Source organism: Lampetra fluviatilis, chromosome 65, assembly GCF_964198595.1.
Source record: "Lampetra fluviatilis chromosome 65, kcLamFluv1.1, whole genome shotgun sequence".
In the NCBI taxonomy this organism is placed as follows: Eukaryota; Metazoa; Chordata; class Hyperoartia; order Petromyzontiformes; family Petromyzontidae; genus Lampetra; species Lampetra fluviatilis.
Window position 1 is genome coordinate 4,999,061 of NC_136339.1, and position 20,929 is coordinate 5,019,989.

The 20,929-nt window shown below is 49.0% G+C and overlaps 1 protein-coding gene across 1 annotated transcript in view; it reads left to right on the forward strand.

Annotated features, from left to right (window-relative positions):
- LOC144951992 (T-lymphocyte surface antigen Ly-9-like) overlaps positions 1-20,929 on the forward strand; it is a 35,899-nt gene that overhangs the window by 4,407 nt on the left and 10,563 nt on the right. The window contains exons 2-4 of the mRNA XM_078882371.1: positions 536-605; positions 8,972-9,144; positions 10,134-10,287. Of these exons, the coding sequence (XP_078738497.1) occupies positions 554-605; positions 8,972-9,144; positions 10,134-10,287 (379 nt within the window). The 5' untranslated portion in view covers positions 536-553. The remainder of the gene's footprint in view (positions 1-535; positions 606-8,971; positions 9,145-10,133; positions 10,288-20,929) is intronic.

Genomic DNA, 20,929 nt, shown 5'->3' on the forward strand with positions numbered 1-20,929 from the left:
TAAAGTAAAAAAACAAGGTACATTCTTAGCCTACCTATATGAACTGCAATTTAATAGAAAGTTTTTTCAGGAAACAATCCTATCTGCTTATAAAAAACTTGTAACAAATTGAACGTATAGTATCGTGGTAACCCTAAAATGAAATCGCTAAAGCTACGTACCATAGCGTAGTGTATAGTGTAATGTATAGTGTAGTGTAATAATGTAGTGTATAGTGAAGTTTTAGTGTATTGTATAGTGTAGTGCATAGTGTACTGTGTAGTGTCTATAGTGCAGTGTATAGTAGTGTAGTGTATAGTAGTGTAGTGTATAGTAGTATAGTGTAGTGTATACGTGCATTGAACGTATCGTAACGTATCATATTGTACCGTACTCACCAAGATTCTGTCCGTCGTCTGCACACTTGAACGATGTTAGGTTGTTGATGGCAATTTTGTCGCTATCGCCATCGTAAGATCGAAATATCGTAAGTCGGACCGTCGTAACTCGGGTACTACCTGTGCTGTATACTCACGTACGCGACCTACGCACACAGGTGGAGTCAGCTGGAGCCATGGGCTGCTACACCTGGTTCGTGATACCTTTGGTCTGGGCTGCAATTGCAGGTGAGTGATAGAGTGACAGGCGTGGCACAGGTGAGATACAAATACACGTGAGGTTCCAATGGTGTAAATGCTTACCCCGAGCTCTCATACTCTGATGGTGCGTTGTTTTTTGAGTTGTGCACCTTTTGGCGTCATCTGGTCCAACACCATGTGAGACTAGGCTCTAAGGAAAGCTGTCTCGGGTGTGGACCAATCAACTTCAAGGACAGTGCATACATTATCAGAGTTATGTTTTTTGTTTGCATTACGACTGCAGGTATTGTGGTCTATGCAAACATGACTCCTTGTAAAAAAGGTGTCAGCTTTGTTGCCAGATTAAAGGGTAAAAAAACAATTATCATATTTTTCTACTGGGAAATGAGGTTCCAATGGTGCAAATGCTTTGCCCCGAGCTCTTATGCTCTGCTGGTGCATTGTCTTTGAGTTGTGCGCCTTTTGGCGTCATCTGGTCCAACACCATGTGAGACTAGGCTCTAAGAAAAGCTGTCTCGGGTGTGGACCAATCAACTTCTAGGACAGTGCATACAGAGTTGTGTTTTTTGTTTGCATTATGACTGCAAACTCCGCCCCCCACCGTCGTCGTAGCAAAGATATTGCTACTACTGTACTGTGGAGGCGACCGCGTGGAGTTCGGATTAAACCGGGAGCAACGTATTTGTTTGGGTTTTTAAGCGCCCGTGACTTGTAAATAAACATTTGCACGAATAACAATGCTTGTGTAACTGTTTTTAGATCGTTAACTTAGGCTTAAAAGGGGGAGGGGGGCGGGGATTCCTGAGTTATTAATTTACGTCAGGTGTGAACGTCTTTTAATTACACGCTTTTATTTAACTCACTCTGTCTGTTGTTGTCGTTGTTGTATCCTCAAATCTTGTAACTCAATTTTAACCCACTTCCCAATGTGGTATCGACTGCAAACTTGTTCTACTTATGTCATACTGATGACAATACTATATTCTATCATAAATATATATATATTTTTAAACATTATTTTTTATATGTTATGTTTCGGCTTGGGTCTAATTGTCCACGCTCAACTGACGTTGGCTGTAATTGGCCACGGCCCCTTACGTTGCGGCAAGCTTCGGGGCCACTTCCTGGAGTCGTGGAGTTCTTCCATTACTAGTACGGTACATAAAAGCGTGTTTTTTTATTTTAAATATCACTTATTATTAAGGGGACACGTGGTGTCCCGGTGTGGTCTGTGACTGTTTTTTTTTGCCGTGGGGTTTTTACTGCCCCTATCCCAAGCTTGAGAATTGATGGTGATGATGATGCAATCTGAACTTGTATCCTTTATTTATTTAAGGGGCGCGCTAGGGTGCTTATCTTCCTTGCCTGGTATGCGGGGAGGTCAGGGGTTCGATCCCGACCCCGATAATGCCTGTTATATATCTGGAGTTTGCATGTACCTCTCCCCATGGTGAAACGTTAACTACCTCGCCTGGTATACGGGAGATCGTGGGTTCGATCCCGCCACTGACGCCTGCTGTATATTTGTAGTTTGTGTCTCTCATCATCATCACGGTGGCTAGGAGATGTTAACTACCTCGCCTGGTATGCAGGAGGTCGTGGGTTCGATCCCGACCCTGACGCTTGCTGTATATTTGGAGTTCGCGGTGTCTCATCATCATCATCATCACGGTGGCTAGGAGATGTTAACTTGCCTCGTCTGGTATACAGGAGGTCGTGGGTTCAATCCAGACTCTGACGCCTGCTGCTGTATATTTGGAGTTTGTGGTGTGTCTCTCTCTCCGTGGTCGCGTTTAGCCTATTGAGATAAGTTTTCTGTGATAAATGTCCAAATGATAAGGCCACTTTGTTGAGCTGATACCATTTGTTGGCCAGGTCGCTTTTGCAAAAGAAGTTAATAGCTCGGTAGGGGCTGTGACTGGGAGAATGGGGAAGTATACTCTTAGTTCTTTCGGTAAAGTCACGTAGGTAAAAAATGAAATCAAAATTAATAAAAATAAAAAACAATAAAATCACGACGTTTCGGAGGCAACACAAGCTTCCGTCTTCAGGTGAAACTGTCACAGCAAAATATCTGTGACCGTTTCACCTGAAGACGGAAGCTTGTGTTGCCTCCGAAACGTCGTGATTTTATTGTTTTTGTTTTTTATTTTTCATTAATTTTTATTTCATTTTTTACCTACAGTGTGACTTTACCGAAAGAACTAAGAGTATGAATCCTTGCAGTCACGAAAGCTTCAAATCTAGAAAGAATGGGGATGGTTTTGTGTTGTACTTGTAGGTGTGTTGGGTGACTTCTGTACCTTGCTTGTACTTTGTACTCTTATTTCGTTTGTTTTATTGTTTGTTGCTGGAACGTTTTGACCCCTACTCTAGACATCTGTGAGGAAAGAGCTTCATAGCTCATCAGATTCCTCCTGCAGTCAAATCTTTTTTTCTGATTCTAATCCGCAAATCGGATGAACCGCACGCAGATAATCAAGTCCGTTTTGCGACAAATATCATTCATATTTTCGTTTTTTGGGGTTAGATCACGTGAAATATTAATGTGTCGTTAAACCCGCCACCACCCGACCCAGCCAATTAGTAAAGTGGTGTGTCACGTAAATGGAACGTGGCCAATTCGTTACTAGTACAGTAGTAGTGTATAGTATAGTGTATTGTAGTGTAGTGTATAGTAGTGTAGTGTATAGTAGCGTATTGTATAGTGTAGTGTATTGTGTATAATAGTGTAGTGTATTGTGTATAGTAGTGTAGTGTATAGTGTAGTATACTAGTACAGCACTCGTGTATAGTAGTGTAGTGTATAGTGTAGTGTATAGTAGTATATTGTATAGTGTAGTGTATAGTGTAGTATACTAGTACATCCCTCGTGTATAGTGTAGTGTATTGTGTATATTAGTGTAGGGTATAGTAGTATATTGTATATTGTAGTATACTAGTACAGCAACACCAGTTGTGTGTTGGAGAGCAAACCCGCAACATTTACAATCTGAGCACGACATTTCGCCAGTAATGACAACTAGCTTCAATAATAATCACGAGTGCTGAATATATTTACACAACCACATTTGCCTTTGCAATGTTCTTAGGGTTCCAGAGATTTCTGTTTTGTAAGTCGATTTGTTCGCAAGTCCAACTCAACACCTGTCGATTCCAAACGCGTTGTACGGCGTGTACACTAACACAGAGGAATGGCTTTAAAAGTTGTATAATCTCCTATAGATGTAGATGCTACTGGTTCTTCATGTTTTGCAGATGTAACGCCACTGGTTCTTCAAGTTATACAGATGTAGATGCCACTGGTTCTTCATGTTTTGCAGATGTAGATGCCCCTGGTTCTTCACGTTATGTAGGTGTAGATGCCACCGGTTCTTCACGTTCTGCAGATGTAGATGCCACTGGTTCTTGACGTTCTGCAGATGTAGATGCCACTGGTTCTTCAAGTTATACAGATGTAGATGCCACTGGTTCTTCATGTTTTGCAGATGTAGATGCCCCTGGTTCTTCACGTTATGTAGGTGTAGATGCCACCGGTTCTTCACGTTCTGCAGATGTAGATGCCACTGGTTCTTGACGTTCTGCAGATGTAGATGCCACTGGTTCTTCACGTTCTGCAGATGTAGATGCCACTGGTTCTTGACGTTCTGCAGATGTAGATGCCACTGGTTCTTCACGTTCTGTAGATGCCACTGGTTCTTCGCATTCTGTAGATGCAGATGCCACTGGTTCTTCACGTTCTACAGATGTAGATACCACTGGTTCTTCATGGTCTGTAGATGTAGATGCCACTGATTCTTCACATTCTGCAGATGTAGATGCCACTGGTTCTTCACGTTCTACAGATGTAGATGCCACTGGTTCTTCACGTTCTGCAGATGTAGATGCCACTGGTGTGTGTATATGTATCTGTATGCGTACCTGTATGTGTGTGTATATATGAATGTGTGGGGAGCAGTGGTGTAGCGGTTAGCGCTACGCTGCGCTACGAACTCGGCGGCCCGAGTTCGAATCCAGTTCACGGCCAACATCAGTGGCGATTCTCTGAACCGGTTCTGGGCCTCCCCTAGGTCGACTTAAATGAGTTCCTGGTGAGGTAAACATCGCCACTGGGGAAGACAAAGGCGGCCGGGCGTGGTGCTGGCCAACCACCACCTCGTGTGCCGTGCCGGCCTGAATAGGTGCTGCTACTCGCTAACAGCACTTGCCCCTACAGTCTGTTGAGGCTATACGGGGGCTCTTTACCTTTGTGCCCGTGTACATACAAGACGTTCAAAATACGTACACACAGCGTGGAATTTCCCCGCCGTGGTTCGTTTGATCAACAACAACAAACACCCACGTGTTATAACCCCGGTGATTCGTTCAACGTTTCGGCCGAGTAGACCTACGCGTTGCTGCTGCTGGTGCATTGTGGGCAATCTAGGTGTACTATAAAGCCCAGGTGTGTATGTGTGTGCCCAGGACACATCGGGCTATTTTCAGCCGCGTGATGTCAGTGCTGTTTTTGAAGGGCGCAGTAACAAAAAGCCATCCTGGCTCCGTTTATATTATTCTTTATTCTGAGGGCGTTTTTTTTTTACGAATACCTGAGGTTCGTAGAGCCAGACTAAGGAACATTTAGGATTCTTAGGGGTTCATTGTTGAATAGAGAGTGGTTGATGTCGTGGTGAAGTGAGGGGTTGAGTGAGCGGGTGGGTTAGTTGGGTGAGTGAGTGGTTGAGTGAGCGGTTGAGTGAGTGGATGGGTTAGTTGGTTGAGTGAGTGGTTGAGTGAGCGGTTGAGTGAGCGGTTGAGTGAGCGGTTGAGTGAGCGGTTGAGTGAGCGGTTGCGTGAGCGGTTGAGTGAGCGGTTGAGTGAGCGGTTGAGTGAGCGGTTGAGTGAGCGGTTGAGTGAGCGGTTGCGTGAGCGGTTGCGTGAGCGGTTGCGTGAGCGGTTGAGTGAGCGGTTGAGTGAGCGGGTGGGTTCGTTGGGTGGGTTAGTTGGGTGGGTGAGTCAATTGAGTGAGTGAGTGGTTGAGTGAGTGAGTAGTTGAATGAATGAGTGAGTTAATTAGTTGAGTGAGTTAGTGGTTGAGTGAGTGAGTGGATTAGTTGGGTGGGTGGGTGAGTGGTTGAGTGAGTGAGTGGTTTAGTGAGTGGTTTAGTGAGTGGGGGTGGGTTAGTTGGGTGAGTGAGTGGTTGAATGAGTAGGTTAATTGGTTGAGGGAGTAGTTGAATGAATGAGTGATTGAGTAATGGAGTTAATTACTTGAGTGAGTGGTTGAGTAAGTGGATTAGTTGGGTGAGACAGTGAGTCAGTTGTGTGTGTGAGTGAGTGAGTGAGTTTGTGTGACCATCGCAGGAAATACTCGTGGGACCAGGATAGTCTCGTTTGCAAGCCCTGCGACCAGGTCGCCACCGACATGAACAAGATCCCAGCAGTCCACCCGGCCAGGGCCGGGTAGAGTCATCGGAGAGGTTCAAGGCTCTCGTCCTGGTCTGTGTTGGGGCTCTTGCCCACCGCAGCTGCCAGTCTATGGAACAACGCTTTGTCGCCTTGCTAATGAGATAGTGGGTGGGAGACTGAGTGGGTGGCTGAGTGGGTGAGTGGAGTGGCTGAGTGGGTGTGTGGGAGGCTGAGTGGCTGAGTGGGGTGGCTGAGTGGGGTGGCTGGGTGGGGTGGCTGGGTGGCTGAGTGAGTGAGTGGGTGGCTGAGTGGGTGAGTGGAGTGGCTGAGTGGGTGTGTGGGAGGCTGAGTGGCTGAGTGGGGTGGCTGAGTGGGGTGGCTGGGTGGGGTGGCTGGGTGGCTGAGTGAGTGGCTGAGTAGGGTGGCTGAGTGGGTAAGTGAGTAGCTGAGTAAGTGTGTGTGAGTGGGTGTGTGTGAGAGGGTGGCTGAGTGGATGAGTGGATGAGTGTGTGTGAGTGGCTGTGTGGGTGGCTGAGGAGGGCGGTGGGGAGGGCGGGGGAGGGCAGGGGGGGGGAGAGGATTGGGGGGAGGTTGGGGGGGCAGGGGGGGGGCAGGGGGGGGTACCAGCGTGGAGTCGTCACTAGGGATGCGGTGGGGGGTCAGGGGGGGTGTGGGGGCAGGGGGAGGGGGTCGCTACGCAATCCGCCCGCGTGGAGGCGAAGTCGACTTCGCCGGTCTCGAGAATGCGCGGAATTTTTTTGTTGATTTGCTGCACGTCCCCTTCCTTAAATATTCAACATTGAGATTTGTGAGTCACATTGCGTGTGTGTCACTGTGTGTGTGTGCGTCACAGTGTGTGTCACTGTGTGTGTGTCCGTCACAGTGTGTGTCACTGTGTGTGTGTGTGTCATTGTGTGTGTCACTGTGTATGTGTGCGTCACAGTGTGTGTCACTCTGTGTGTGTCATTGTGTGTGTCACTGTGTGTGTGTGCGTCACAGTGTGTGTCACTGTGTGTGTGTGTGTCATTGTGTGTGTCACTGTGTATGTGTGCGTCACAGTGTGTGTCACTGTGTGTGTGTCATTGTGTGTGTCACTGTGTGTGTGTGTGCGTCACAGTGTGTGTCACTGTGTGTGTGTGTGGCAAAACAACCCCCTACCTCCTCGCGGTGCCTGACGGGCAACGCTGTCGTGGGCAGTGCTGTGGGGGGGAGTGCCAATTCCGATTGGCTTCTCCCCCTCATGGCGTCTGTGACCACCACAGTGGCTAAATGGGGGCTCTGGACGGGTGCGAGGGGCTGGTAACGCCTCCACCTTCGATAAATTACCACTAAACCACGACTGATCCATCCTGCGTTTAACCAGGCTGGATTGTGTGAGGAGCTCACAAATCCTTGAAAGATCTGGGCAAAGTCCCATCGGTGAGCTCCTCCGGCAGGCAAGGCTGCGTTGGCTGGGTCATGTAGCCCGCATGCCCAGCCACCGCATGCCTAAACAGCTTTTGTTCGGCAGGATCGAAGGGGCTAAACGGGCGCGGCACGGGCTAGAGAAGAGATGGAGTGATGTGGTACAGGAGGATGTGGAGCTGAGTGGGTTTGCTGATGATTGGTACCAGCGGTGTCAAGATCGGCCTCTGTGGAGGAGGCTCGTGAAGGACGCTACTGGGCAGTTGGAGGCAGTTGCCTTCCAACAACAACGGAGGGCGGAGGAGCGACGCTCACAACAACGAGCGGAGCGCCAGGTGGCTAAAGCACAGCAAGTTGGCACAGAAGTGGGCACAGGTGGTGCATCAGCCAGTCATCTCGGTCATCTCAGTCAGTCGACCCGTGGCACCTGCTGGGTCTGCCCCGTGACCTCCTGCCAGCGGGCGTTTGACACTTCACGTGGCCTCAAGGTGCACATGGCCTGGCACAAGCGTCGTGGTGACGTCACCGCCACTTAGAGTGGCGAATGGCGGTTGCTGTTGTTGTAGTAGTGGTTCGCGCTACGAACCCGCTACGAACCCGCTACGAACCCGGCGCCCTGAGTTCGATTCCCGATTCACGGCCACCAACACCGGTGACGATTCTTTGAACCGGTCCCTGGGCCTCCCCTAGGTCGACTCGGCCTCAAATGAGTATTTTGTGCGGTGTGTAAAAAAAAAACCCATCGCCACTGGGGGAGTCAAAGGCGGCCGGGCGTGGTGCTGGCCACCTCACCCCCTCGTGTGCCGTTCCGGTCTTCATAGGTGGTGCTACTCGCTAACAGCACTTGCCCCTAGAAGTCTGTTGAGGCTACACGGGCGGGGTGGATCTTTGTCTTTGTTTTGTCTGTGATGTAAACCAAGCTGTGTGGTTGTTCGTGCCGACTCTGGTGGTGCCTTGCAGTGATCGGTTTCGATCGGTCCCCCTATTTGGTGTCTCTCCCGCACCACCAACTCATCCCGTATTATTATCATTATCATCATTGCCGGAAGTGGTAATTCATTTGTTCATCTTCTTGGTTCTTTCGGTAAAGTCACGTAGAAGGGAAATAATAAAATAATAAAAATACAATTTAATAAAATAATTCTCACGACGTTTCGGCCACAACGCAAGCAGCCGTTCTCAGGTGGAGAACAGGTCTGTCGGAAAGACAGTGTCTATGTAAACATTTTATTATTTTATTATTTCCCTTCTACGTGACTTTACCGAAAGAACCAAGAAGATGAATCCCTGCAGTCACGAAAGCTTTAAATCGAAACATTCATTTGTTGTTGTTGTTTAAACTTGATTTGTAGCGCATAGTTTTGTTGATTACGTTCTTCCAATGATTGCTAAACTAGAAGTTAAGTGTGACATTTGAGAGACAAGACACAGACACGGAGACACGGAGGCACGGAGACAGACACACAAACAGAGAGAGACAACACAGAGACACACAGACACACAGAGAGAGAAAACGAACTCAAATCCTCCTCGTCGAGGTGGTTTAAACTTGATCCGAACAATTCAAATCACATTTTTTGTGCTTCTCGTGTGCTTCGCAGGGCCCGTGGCTGGCGTCGTTGTGACTACAGCGTTCACGAGCGTGTCCCAGATGGTTGGGAGAGACGCCTTATTCAGCATCAGCTTCAGCGAATACTTGGGCAACCCAAAGATAACGTGGACGTTTATCAACCAAATCGTCGAATGGTCATTTGACAACCCTGGCGCTAACACTGTAAGTTCTGCTTTCTTATCGCCTACAGTTGTGTTACCAGCTAGGACCAGGCCTACCCTAACTCCTACCCCTACCATTACCCCCCTATCACTACCATAACTACTATCACTACCCCCTTATCACTACCCTAAGCCTTATCACTACCACTACCATTACCCCCCTATCACTACCATAACCCCTATCACTACCCCTATCACTACCCCTATCACTACCCCTATCACTACCCCTATCACTACCCCTATCACTACCCCTATCACTACCCCAGCACTACCCCTATCACTACCTCTATCACTATCCTTATCACTACCCCTATCACTACCCCTATCACTACCCCTACCCTTACCCTCACCATTACCCCGCTATCACTACCATAACCCAAATCACTACCCCTACCATAATCCATATCACTACCCCTACCCCTATCACTACCATTACCCCCTATCACTACAATAATCCCTATCATTACCCTTCCCCCTATCACTACCCTAAACCCTATCACTACCCCTATCACTACCTTAAACCCTATCACTATACCTATCACTACTCCTATCACTACCCTAAACCCGATCACTACACCTATCACTACCCCTATCACTACCCTAAACCCTATCAAAATGTAGCGTCGAAAATGCATAGCACACACCGCCATGTGTATACTTACCTGTAGTTGCGGGCACGGGCCCATAGGGGTTGCCACCCTGAGCTAGAGAGAGACAGAGGGAGGCGGGCCGTTGAGAGGCCGGGTTCTCCACCCCCTCCCAGACCCCAGGTGAGGGGTTGGGGGGTTCTTCCAGAGCCCCCTGGAAGGTTCCAGCAAGGGGGCGGTACCGGGGGCGGAGAGTCCCCGGGAAGTGTATAAAAGACGGACCTCAGGACGGCTCGTAGGCAGTGCTCTGAAGACGAAGCTCCCGTCACTGACTCCCTCCCCCCTCCAACCTTCATGCTTCTCCTCCTCGTTGTCCGTTGCTTGCCGGGTTGTCGGCCCGCAGACTCGGGAGGAGTACAAGGGGCGTATCGCGATCTACAACAACGGCTCGCTGCTCCTCCAGCGGGTCGCCCTGTCGGACATCGGAATGTACTCAGTGGTCATAGGGGACTTCTCCACGGCCGACGGAAAAGGCAACATCACGCTGGGCGTCTACGGTACGTGGCAGTGGCGGCCGACTGTCGTCAGTGGCCAGGCGTGAAGAGCCCCCCAGAGTCACGCTGGGCGTGTACGGTAAGCCGGTAGCTGAGTGTGGTATACGGTAAGCCGGTAGCTGAGTGTGGTGTACGGTAAGCCGGTAGCTGAGTGTGGTGTACGGTAAGCCGGTAGCTGAGTGTGGTGTACGGTAAGCCGGTAGCTGAGTGTGGTGTACGGTAAGCCGGTAGCTGAGTGTGGTGTACGGTAAGCCGGTAGCTGAGTGTGGTGTACGATAAGCCGGTAGCTGAGTGTGGTGTACGGTAAGCCGGTAGCTGAGTGTGGTGTACGGTAAGCCGGTAGCTGAGTGTGGTGTACGATAAGCCGGTAGCTGAGTGTGGTGTACGGTAAGCCGGTAGCTGAGTGTGGTGTACGGTAAGCCGGTAGCTGAGTGTGGTGTACGGTAAGCCGGTAGCTGAGTGTGGTGTACGGTAAGCCGGTAGCTGAGTGTGGTGTACGGTAAGCCGGTAGCTGAGTGTGGTGTAGGGTAAGCCGGTAGCTGGTAGCTGAGTGTGGTGTAGGGTAAGCCGGTAGCTGGTAGCTGAGTGTGGTGTACGGTAAGCCGGTAGCTGGTAGCTGAGTGTGGTGTACGGTAAGCCGGTAGCTGGTAGCTGAGTGTGGTGTAGGGTAAGCCGGTAGCTGGTAGCTGAGTGTGGTGTACGGTAAGCCGGTAGCTGGTAGCTGAGTGTGGTGTAGGGTAAGCCGGTAGCTGGTAGCTGAGTGTGGTGTACGGTAAGCCGGTAGCTGGTAGCTGAGTGTGGTGTACGGTAAGCCGGTAGCTGGTAGCTGAGTGTGGTGTACGGTAAGCCGGTAGCTGGTAGCTGAGTGTGGTGTACGGTAAGCCGGTAGCTGGTAGCTGAGTGTGGTGTACGGTAAGCCGGTAGCTGGTAGCTGAGTGTGGTGTACGGTAAGCCGGTAGCTGGTAGCTGAGTGTGGTGTATGGTAAGCCGGTAGCTGGTAGCTGAGTGTGGTGCACGGTAAGCCGGTAGCTGGTAGCTGAGTGTGGTGTACGGTAAGCCGGTAGCTGGTAGCTGAGTGTGGTGTACGGTAAGCCGGTAGCTGGTAGCTGAGTGTGGTGTAGGGTAAGCCGGTAGCTGGTAGCTGAGTGTGGTGTAGGGTAAGCCGGTAGCTGGTAGCTGAGTGTGGTGTAGGGTAAGCCGGTAGCTGGTAGCTGAGTGTGGTGTAGGGTAAGCCGGTAGCTGGTAGCTGAGTGTGGTGTAGGGTAAGCCGGTAGCTGGTAGCTGAGTGTGGTGTAGGGTAAGCCGGTAGCTGGTAGCTGAGTGTGGTGTAGGGTAAGCCGGTAGCTGGTAGCTGAGTGTGGTGTAGGGTAAGCCGGTAGCTGGTAGCTGAGTGTGGTGTACGGTAAGTCGGTAGCAGGTAGCTGAGTGTGGTGTACGGTAAGCCGGTAGCAGGTAGCTGAGTGTGGTGTACGGTAAGCCGGTAGCAGGTAGCTGAGTGTGGTGTACGGTAAGCCGGTAGCTGGTAGCTGAGTGTGGTGTACGGTAAACCGGTAGCTGGTAGCTGAGTGTGGTGTAGGGTAAGCCGGTAGCTGGTAGCTGAGTGTGGTGTACGGTAAGTCGGTAGCAGGTAGCTGAGTGTGGTGTACGGTAAGCCGGTAGCAGGTAGCTGAGTGTGGTGTACGGTAAGCCGGTAGCAGGTAGCTGAGTGTGGTGTACGGTAAGCCGGTAGCTGGTAGCTGAGTGTGGTGTAGGGTAAGCCGGTAGCTGGTAGCTGAGTGTGGTGTAGGGTAAGCCGGTAGCTGGTAGCTGAGTGTGGTGTAGGGTAAGCCGGTAGCTGGTAGCTGAGTGTGGTGTAGGGTAAGCCGGTAGCTGGTAGCTGAGTGTGGTGTAGGGTAAGCCGGTAGCTGAGTGTGGTGTAGGGTAAGCCGGTAGCTGGTAGCTGAGTGTGGTGTAGGGTAAGCCGGTAGCTGGTAGCTGAGTGTGGTGTACGGTAAGCCGGTAGCTGGTAGCTGAGTGTGGTGTAGGGTAAGCCGGTAGCTGGTAGCTGAGTGTGGTGTAGGGTAAGCCGGTAGCTGGTAGCTGAGTGTGGTGTACGGTAAGTCGGTAGCAGGTAGCTGAGTGTGGTGTACGGTAAGCCGGTAGCAGGTAGCTGAGTGTGGTGTACGGTAAGCCGGTAGCAGGTAGCTGAGTGTGGTGTACGGTAAGCCGGTTGCTGGTAGCTGAGTGTGGTGTACGGTAAGCCGGTAGCAGGTAGCTGAGTGTGGTGTACGGTAAGCCGGTAGCAGGTAGCTGAGTGTGGTGTACGGTAAGCCGGTAGCTGGTAGCTGAGTGTGGTGTACGGTAAGCCGGTAGCTGGTAGCTGAGTGTGGTGTACGGTAAGCCGGTAGCTGAGTGTGGTGTACGGTAAGCCGGTAGCTGGTAGCTGAGTGTGGTGTACGGTAAGCCGGTAGCTGGTAGCTGAGTGTGGTGTACGGTAAGCCGGTAGCTGGTAGCTGAGTGTGGTGTACGGTAAGCCGGTAGCTGAGTGTGGTGTACGGTAAGCCGGTAGCTGGTCGCTGAGTGTGGTGTACGGTAAGCCGGTAGCTGAGTGTGGTGTACGGTAAGCCGGTAGCTGGTAGCTGAGTGTGGTGTACGGTAGCTGGTAGCTGAGTGTGGTGTACGGTAAGTCGGTAGCAGGTAGCTGAGTGTGGTGTACGGTAAGTCGGTAGCTGGTAGCTGAGTGTGGTGTACGGTAAGCCGGTAGCGGGTAGCTGAGTGTGGTGGCAGCGGTCGCTACCTTGTGGTGTACGGGGGGTCGGGGGCGAGGTGCGGAGGAACTCGTGACAGCGGCTCTCTGGCACACAGCAAAGTGGCACCGTGTCGGAGGCGCAGGTGGTGCATCTGCCAGTCGTCGCACGCCACTCGGTTAAGCGATAGCACCTTGGTCTGTTGAAAACGAAACCATTTTTCATTTAGGCAGGTGTCGGGGACCCCCACTGAGCTGCGTGACTCTTTTTTCAGAAGTGACGTTGGCCATCACAAATGGTGGCCCAACGGAGTTGGCTCATGATCATCATCGTCATCGTGTGAAAATTTATACCGGCAGCCAAATCGCTCTGAACGCGTGGTGACGTTCATTCTAAATGTGGGAGGGAAAAAAATGGAGGACCCGGAGAAAAATCCACGCTACCACCACGGGCAGAGAGAGAGAGATGCAGACTCCACATAGATAGCAGGCATTGTCAGGATCGGGATCGAACCCACGACCTCCTGCACACCAGGCGAGGTAGTTAACATCTCCTAGCCACCGTGGGTCTGGTCTGTGACCTCAAGGTAGGCCTTTGAACATCCCCACCACACTCAGCTGCTGCTACCGCTGCCGGCTGCCTCTCGCTCCACGGAACCTGGCACGGCTGCTGGGCTTGCGAAAGATGGGCCAACACCGATTGTTACGTGTGCATGTGTGTGTCTGTGTATGTGCCTGTCCCCGTGACCTCCTGTCAGCGAGCCTTCGACACTTCACGTGGCCTCAAAGTACAACTGGCCTGGCACAGGCGCTGTGGTGACGTCACCGCCACTTTAGTGGCGAATGTTGTTGTTGTTGTGTGCGCACGTCTGGGGAGCGGTGGCGCAGCGGTTAGCACGCCGTTGCGCTACGAACCCGGCGACCCGAGTTCGATTCCCGCCCACGGCCACCAACACCGGTGGCGATTATCTGAACCGGTCCTGTGCCTCCCATAGGTCGACTCAGCCTCAAACGAGTACCCGGTGCGGCGTTTAAACATCGTCACTGGGGGAGATAAAGGTGGCCGGGCGCGGTGCTGGCCACCCACCCCCCCCCCCCCCCTCGTGTGCCGTGCCAGCCTTCACAGGCGCTACTACTCACTAACAGCGCTAGCCTCCAAACAGTCTGGTTAAGGCTACACGAGGGAATTTTCACCATTGGAACCTCATTTGCCATTAAAAAATATGATAATTGGTTTTTTACCCTTCTATCTGGCAACAAAACTGACACCTTTTTTACAAGGAGTCATGTTTGCATAGACCACAATACCTGCAGTCGTAATGCAAACAAAAAACATAATTCTGATATATGGACTGTCCTTTAAGTTGATTGGTGTGGACCAATCAACTTCAAGGACAGTGCATATATCATCAGAGTTATGTTTTTTGTTTGCATTATGGCTGCAGGTATTGTGGTCTATGCAAACAAGACTCCTTGTAAAAAAGGTGTCAGTTTTGTTGCCAGATAGAAGGGTAAAAAAACAATTATCGAGGGAATCTTCGTCGGTGTGTGTGCGTGTGCGCGTGTGCCCGTGCTCACATACGTGATTTCCAAGAACCCACAGACTAAACTCAAGTTTCCTACCATCCCGAAGTCTTCGGTCTTCCAAAATGCGCAGCTGCGCTCTAAATCATCACCCCACCCCCACCACTCCCCTTGCCCCCGCTACACCCGAATCGGCAGATCGTAATTCCTCGCCGCCCTGTGCCGCGCCGCCGGTTCTCGCGGGTTGTTGATGCCCTACGTTGAGGCTTCCGGCGTGCGGTTTGGATCGTTGACGTCCGAAGTTTCGCCGCGCGCTGCTCTCGAAGCTTACTGCTGCCACCGCCGCCGCTATAACAATGTTTTATTTTGCCAGGTAAGGCCCCCACTGAGCTGCTTTGTAGCCCTTTGTCTAGAAGGGGCATGGCCATCAGAAACGATAGGTCGACGAAGTGGGCGGCTTATCATCGTCATCAACATCAACAGGTGGAAATTTCTAGCAGCAGCTAGATACCCGGAAGCGGTGGCGACGTCGATTCTAAAGTGTGCAAATATACGGGCGGCGTCAGGGTCGGGGGATCGAAGCCACGACCTCCTGTCTACAAAGCGAGGGAGCTGACATCTCCTGGAAAACCGTGGCGCCTTTTCAGGAACTGGACACAACAGAAATAAAGTTCGGCACGGCCATGGAACAACAGCCAACAACAACAGCCAACAACAACAGCCAACAACAACAGCCAACAACAACAGCCAACAACAACAAGCCTATGCGCAGCGCGACTCATGACCTCCTCTTGATACCAAGATCCAGGATGGTCATGTCTATGCGCTGCTTCTCAGTGGCAGCCCCAACAGTCTTTTTTTGGATTCAATTGCCACGTAAATTTCAGCCGACACAGTCAACTAGTAAGGGTTGTTACGTAAACAAAAGGTGGCAATTCGTCACTAGTACAGCACCACCGGTGTGTTGGAGAGCCAAGCCATAACATTTACAATCTCAGTACAACGTTTCGCCAGTAATTACAATCAGGCGACAGACAGATTTGTGGAGAAGTCCTCCTGTTTCGTTCCTTATAGAGATGAAGCTAGTTGTTATTACTGGTGAAACGTCGTACTCAGATTGTAAATGTTGCGGCTTGGCTCTCCAACACACAACCGGTGTGCTGTACTCGTATACACTACACTACTATACACTACACTATACACTACACACTAGTGCTGTACTAGTGACGAATTGGCATGTTCTGTTTACGTGACAACCCTTACTAGTTGGCTGTGTCGGGTGTGTAAGAGCCATAAGACAGAAAGTGAGTGTATTATGTCTGTATATACATTTGATGTACATCTGCCATACATTTGTTGACGGACTGGTTATATTTGATTTTGAATATTCCAACTGTTTAGAAACCCCCCCTGTGGTTAGATGCTCCGTTGGTTGAACCCATGACGTCACTTCCGGTTTTTGCAGTATAAACGTGGGGTGGGGAGCGAGTGGATAGTCTTTTACCGTGAGACAGGGTGATACAGTACGTGAACAGGCGAAGATATAACTTTAGAAAACGCTTGTTTTTGTGCAACTAAGGTATAAAGAAACACTTTGAGTTAAGACACCTCAAACACGCGTCAGATGTATTGCTCCCGCAAGTTCAGGCGTTGCTTATTTTCTGGTACAAGAAAGCTGCGCCTACACAAGTAAAAGACTACTACTCACGTGGAAGAAAGCCGTGCAAGAGAGAAGAGAAAACGCTCTTCACGTCTCACCACGCAGGAGGCAACAAGTTCGTGTCTAAGAAGAAGGTACCATCAAGTTTGTACGAGAGAAGATTGTTACCAAGAGTGAAAGACAAGCAAACGTTACTGAGTTACTGAAGCCTGCTAGTTACATAAACAGAACTGTGAGCTGTATTCGCTTTGCCAAGCCAAGACGGTGCATATTTTAGGAACGAATCTGCAAAGGTTATTTTCCTTGAATAACTCTTAAGAGTTTTGAAACCTTTTGCAACACGTTGTGCACTGAGGAAACAAGATGGCGGACGACATGGCAAAGTCAGCTACAATACAAGGCAGCACAAGGGTCAGAAAGCCCATGGAAAAGTGGATCACAGAAGTATCTGAAGATAAGAAAGATGAAGATGATGTTGATCCAGGAGACAGCATATCATTACTATCAGTTCCACGGAGCAAAAACACAAGTGAGCATCGCTCCGTAACTGGAAATGACTCAATAGTTTCCTCTTAAAGATCGACAATGTCGGCACGTGTACTAGAAGAAGCAGCACATGCAGCTCTGTTAGCCAAGGCAGCATCTTTAAAGAAGAAACACGAAATCGAGCTTGAAGAAGTACAGCTGAAAGCTCAAAAGGATCAGTTGGCATCGGAGACTGCTATTGCAGCATCCAGTGCTAAGCTAAAGGTGTTTGGAGAATATGTGGACACTTTGGATGGCAAGCATGAGTACTTCAAGACCAAGACAAGATCCAGCAACATCTCAGGACTGGACAAAGAGAAAACCCAGCCGGCCCATGTTATAGGAGCATACGAGGACCCTGAATCAACTCCTTCAAGAGGTATAGAGGTTGGTACTAGTACAGCATACTACAGACAGACCCAAGTCAACATCACCAGATGCCTGAAAGGAATGAAATAGATCTTTATCAAGTGATGCAGCATCAGAACGAGATTACAGAGATGCTTGTAAAACAGCAAAATTTGTCTCATCTTCCTCAGAGACATTCCTGTGTTCAAAGGTGATCCACTTGTCTACAAGTCCTTCATCAGAGCTTTCGAGCACACCATTGACAGTAAGACAGTGTAGCCAAGACAAGTTTTATTACCTGGAACAATTCATCAGTGGAGAACCACAAAATCTCGTGCGCAGTTGTGAACATATGAGTCCAACCAGAGGCTACCAGGAAGCCAGGCAGCTACTTCAGAAGCACTATGGTGATGAGCTGAAGATAGCCAGTGCCTATATGGAGAAAGTTTGGCAGTGGCCTCAGATCAAAAATGAAGATGGAAAAGCGTTGCACACATGCATTGTTCTTGATAGGATGTCGGAACGCCATGGAAGATATTGAGTACATGGATGAAATGGATAATCCCACGAACATGCGAGTGGTCATCTCAAAGCTTCCATATAAGATGAGAGAGGAGTGGAGAGGGAAGGCCTTCAATGTTCAAGAAAGACGAGGAAGAAGAGGCAGGTTTATAGATTTGGTGGACTTCGTCGACAAGCAAGCAAAAGTTGCAATGGATCCGCTGTTTGGAGACATGCAGGACACCAACAGAGGCATTGCGGAGAAGGGAAAAGACAAGACTGCAGACATAAAGACCCATCAGATGAGTGGCCTTAAAGGAAGCAGTTTTGCAATAAGCGTCATGCCTTCTGAAGAGGGGAAAGCACAATACTCACCTCGGAAAAATAGTTGATACGAGCCTGATAATGGCTTCCAGAAACAGTGCTTGTTCTGAGAAGAACCACACACCGGGTTGTTGCGTTAAGATCAGGGAACAGCCACAGAAAGACGGAATTGAGTTTCTGAAGAAAAGAAGACTTTGCTTTGGATGTCTTATACAATGGCACCGTAGCAAGGAGTGTAAGAAAAGAATGACATGTCAAGAGTGTAACCTGAAGCATCCAAGCGTGCTGCACGTCCATTAAAGAAAACTGTGTCACCTCTAAAAGGAATGAAGATGGCATGACTGAAGAGAAGATAGCCTCAAGTGCTACTGCGTCCCTTAAGCATCAAACTTGTGGCTACACTGGGGATGGAGACGGACATTGTATTCTCGCCATTGTCCCAGTGAAAATCAAATCCAAAAGAAGTGCGGCGAGTGTGGAGACATACGCATTCATGGATCCAGGGAGTTCAGCGACATTTTGTACTGAAACCCTGAGGAAACAACTCAACGTCAGAGGCAGTAGGACTGAAATCCTTCTGCGAACCATGGGTCAGGAGAAGTTGGTACACAGTTATATCCTGTCAGACCTGGAAGTGAGTGGACATGAAGAGGGAGATTATATTGACCTGCCAATGGTCTTCACTCACAGTGACATTCCAGTGAAGAAAGAAAACATACCACTACAGCATGATGTTGAGAGATGGCCCTATCTGAGAGAAGTGCACCTCCCACGCATTGAGGCAGAGGTAGGCCTGCTGATAGGAACTAATGCACACAAAGCAATGGAACCATGGAAGGTGATAAATAGTGAAGGTGATGGACCCTACGCAATCAAGACCACTCTTGGCTGGGTAGTGAACGAACCTATGAGAACAGGAGATGCCAATGGAAAATGGCAAAGTTTCACAGCAAACCGTATCTCCATCTCAAACATTGAAGAACTGTTAGTCCAACAATACAACACGGACTTCTCAGAACGCAGTTGTGAGGACAAACCAGAGATGTCACAAGACGACCATCAGTTCATGCAATTTGTGACAAGGTCAGCATATTTAACACGTAGGCTTTCGCGACCAATATTATTTATAATAAATGTTTTTGGGTTAGATCGCGTTATTTATAAATGTGTCGTAACCCTCCACCACCCGACACGGCCAATCAGCAAAAATGTCACGTTGACAAAAGACAAATAGTTCACTACTTTAGCCCACCGGTGTGTTGAAGAGTGAAACCACAACATTTACAATTTTTGAGTACGACGTTTCGCTGGCAATTGCATCCAGCATCATCAGGCAATTTGCCAGAACTGGCCGATGGACACTATACCACTGGTTTGCCATTGAGAAGTGAGAATATGAAAATGCTGAACAACTGCTGCGTTGCAAGGCAGCACATCAGCAGTCTCAAGAGAAGGCCGAGCAAGAGCCCAGATTTCCATGAGGACTACAAAATCTGTATGAGAGACATTGCAAAGGGCTTTGCTGTGAAAGTGCCTAAAAAGCAGCTGGAACGAGAAGACAGAAGAGTGTGGTGTATTCCTCATCATGGGGTGTACCACCCAAAGAAAAAGAAGATCCGTGTAGTCTTCGACTGCACTGAAACATACCAAGGAACCTCATTGAATGAGCAGTTACTCCAAAGACCCAATCTCGCCAACACTCTCAATGGTGTGTTGACCAGATTTGGAAAAGAACTTTGGGGTACGATGGCGGACACAGAGGAGTACAGAATGACTGCGTACCTCTTCTTGGTTCTTTCGGTAAAGTCACGTAGAAGGGAAATAATAAAATAATAAAAATAAAACATAATAAAATAATAATATATAATACCTGTTTGGAGTCACTTCATCACCCAGCTGTGCATCCTATGCACTAAGAAGAACAGCCGAAGATGGAAGAACCGAGTCAACACCAGAGGCGGTTGACACAGTACGCATGAACTTCTACAACGACGACTGCTTGAAGCCTGTGTCATCGAAGACCGTGCTGTCACTCTGTCAAGAGATCTCCGAACTTTGTGTTCTAGTGAGGGATTCTACTTGACAAAGTGGGTAAGCAACAGCAGAGATGTCATACCGTCTATCGCAGGAGAAGAAAGAGCCATAAAGGTGGATAAGATGCTCGGACAAGGACATCAAGTGCCGCTCGAAGAGTCTACCTTTTGGACGGATAGCACTACAGTGCTGAAGTACATAGAGAATGAAACCACTCGTTTCAAGACCTTTGTGGCAAACAGGATCGCTACAATCCGTGAGGCCACAGAACCGACCCATTGGAAGTATTTCAATACCTTAGTGAACCCAGCAAATCATGCTTCAAGAGGTTTGAAAGCTGAAAACTTCATCAAAAGTGAAAAATGGATTCGGGGACCCAAATTCCTGTGGATGGCTCCAAGTGAATGGCACGAACGACCAATTCAAATGAGTCAAAACTCAGATGACGATGAGATCAAGAAGTCGGTAACAGTCAATCTTCTCGGTATCAAAGAGAACTCTAATACAGTGAACAGACTTGTCAATCACTACTCAAGTTGGTATCATCTGAAGAATGCAGTGGCATGGTTTTTCCGACTGAAAGCGATTCTGTTGCATTTGAGGAATAAAATAAAAGAGTTTTGAGCTACAATCAGTCAGCCTGAAAGTAACCCAGAGGGGCAGAATATACTTCTCAAGCAGTGCATGCAGAAACTTAAAGCTACACTGGAAAATGAACTTCTTACAGTGTAAAATTTGACCCAGGCTGAGATCGACTTAATCCACTTCAGCCAGAAGAATTATCAAGACCATGCCAGACTCCAACAGTTCAGTCTGTCGTGTGTGTGTGTGTTAAAACGAAGTTCAGCACACTAGAACGACCTATTAAAAAGCTCTGTCTGTTACAAGAACCAGCATTAAAGTATACGGATAAGTCTTCTTGGTTCTTTCGGTAAAGTCACGTAGAAGGGAAGTAATAAAATAATAAAAATAAAACATAATAATTATTTTTATTATTTTATTAC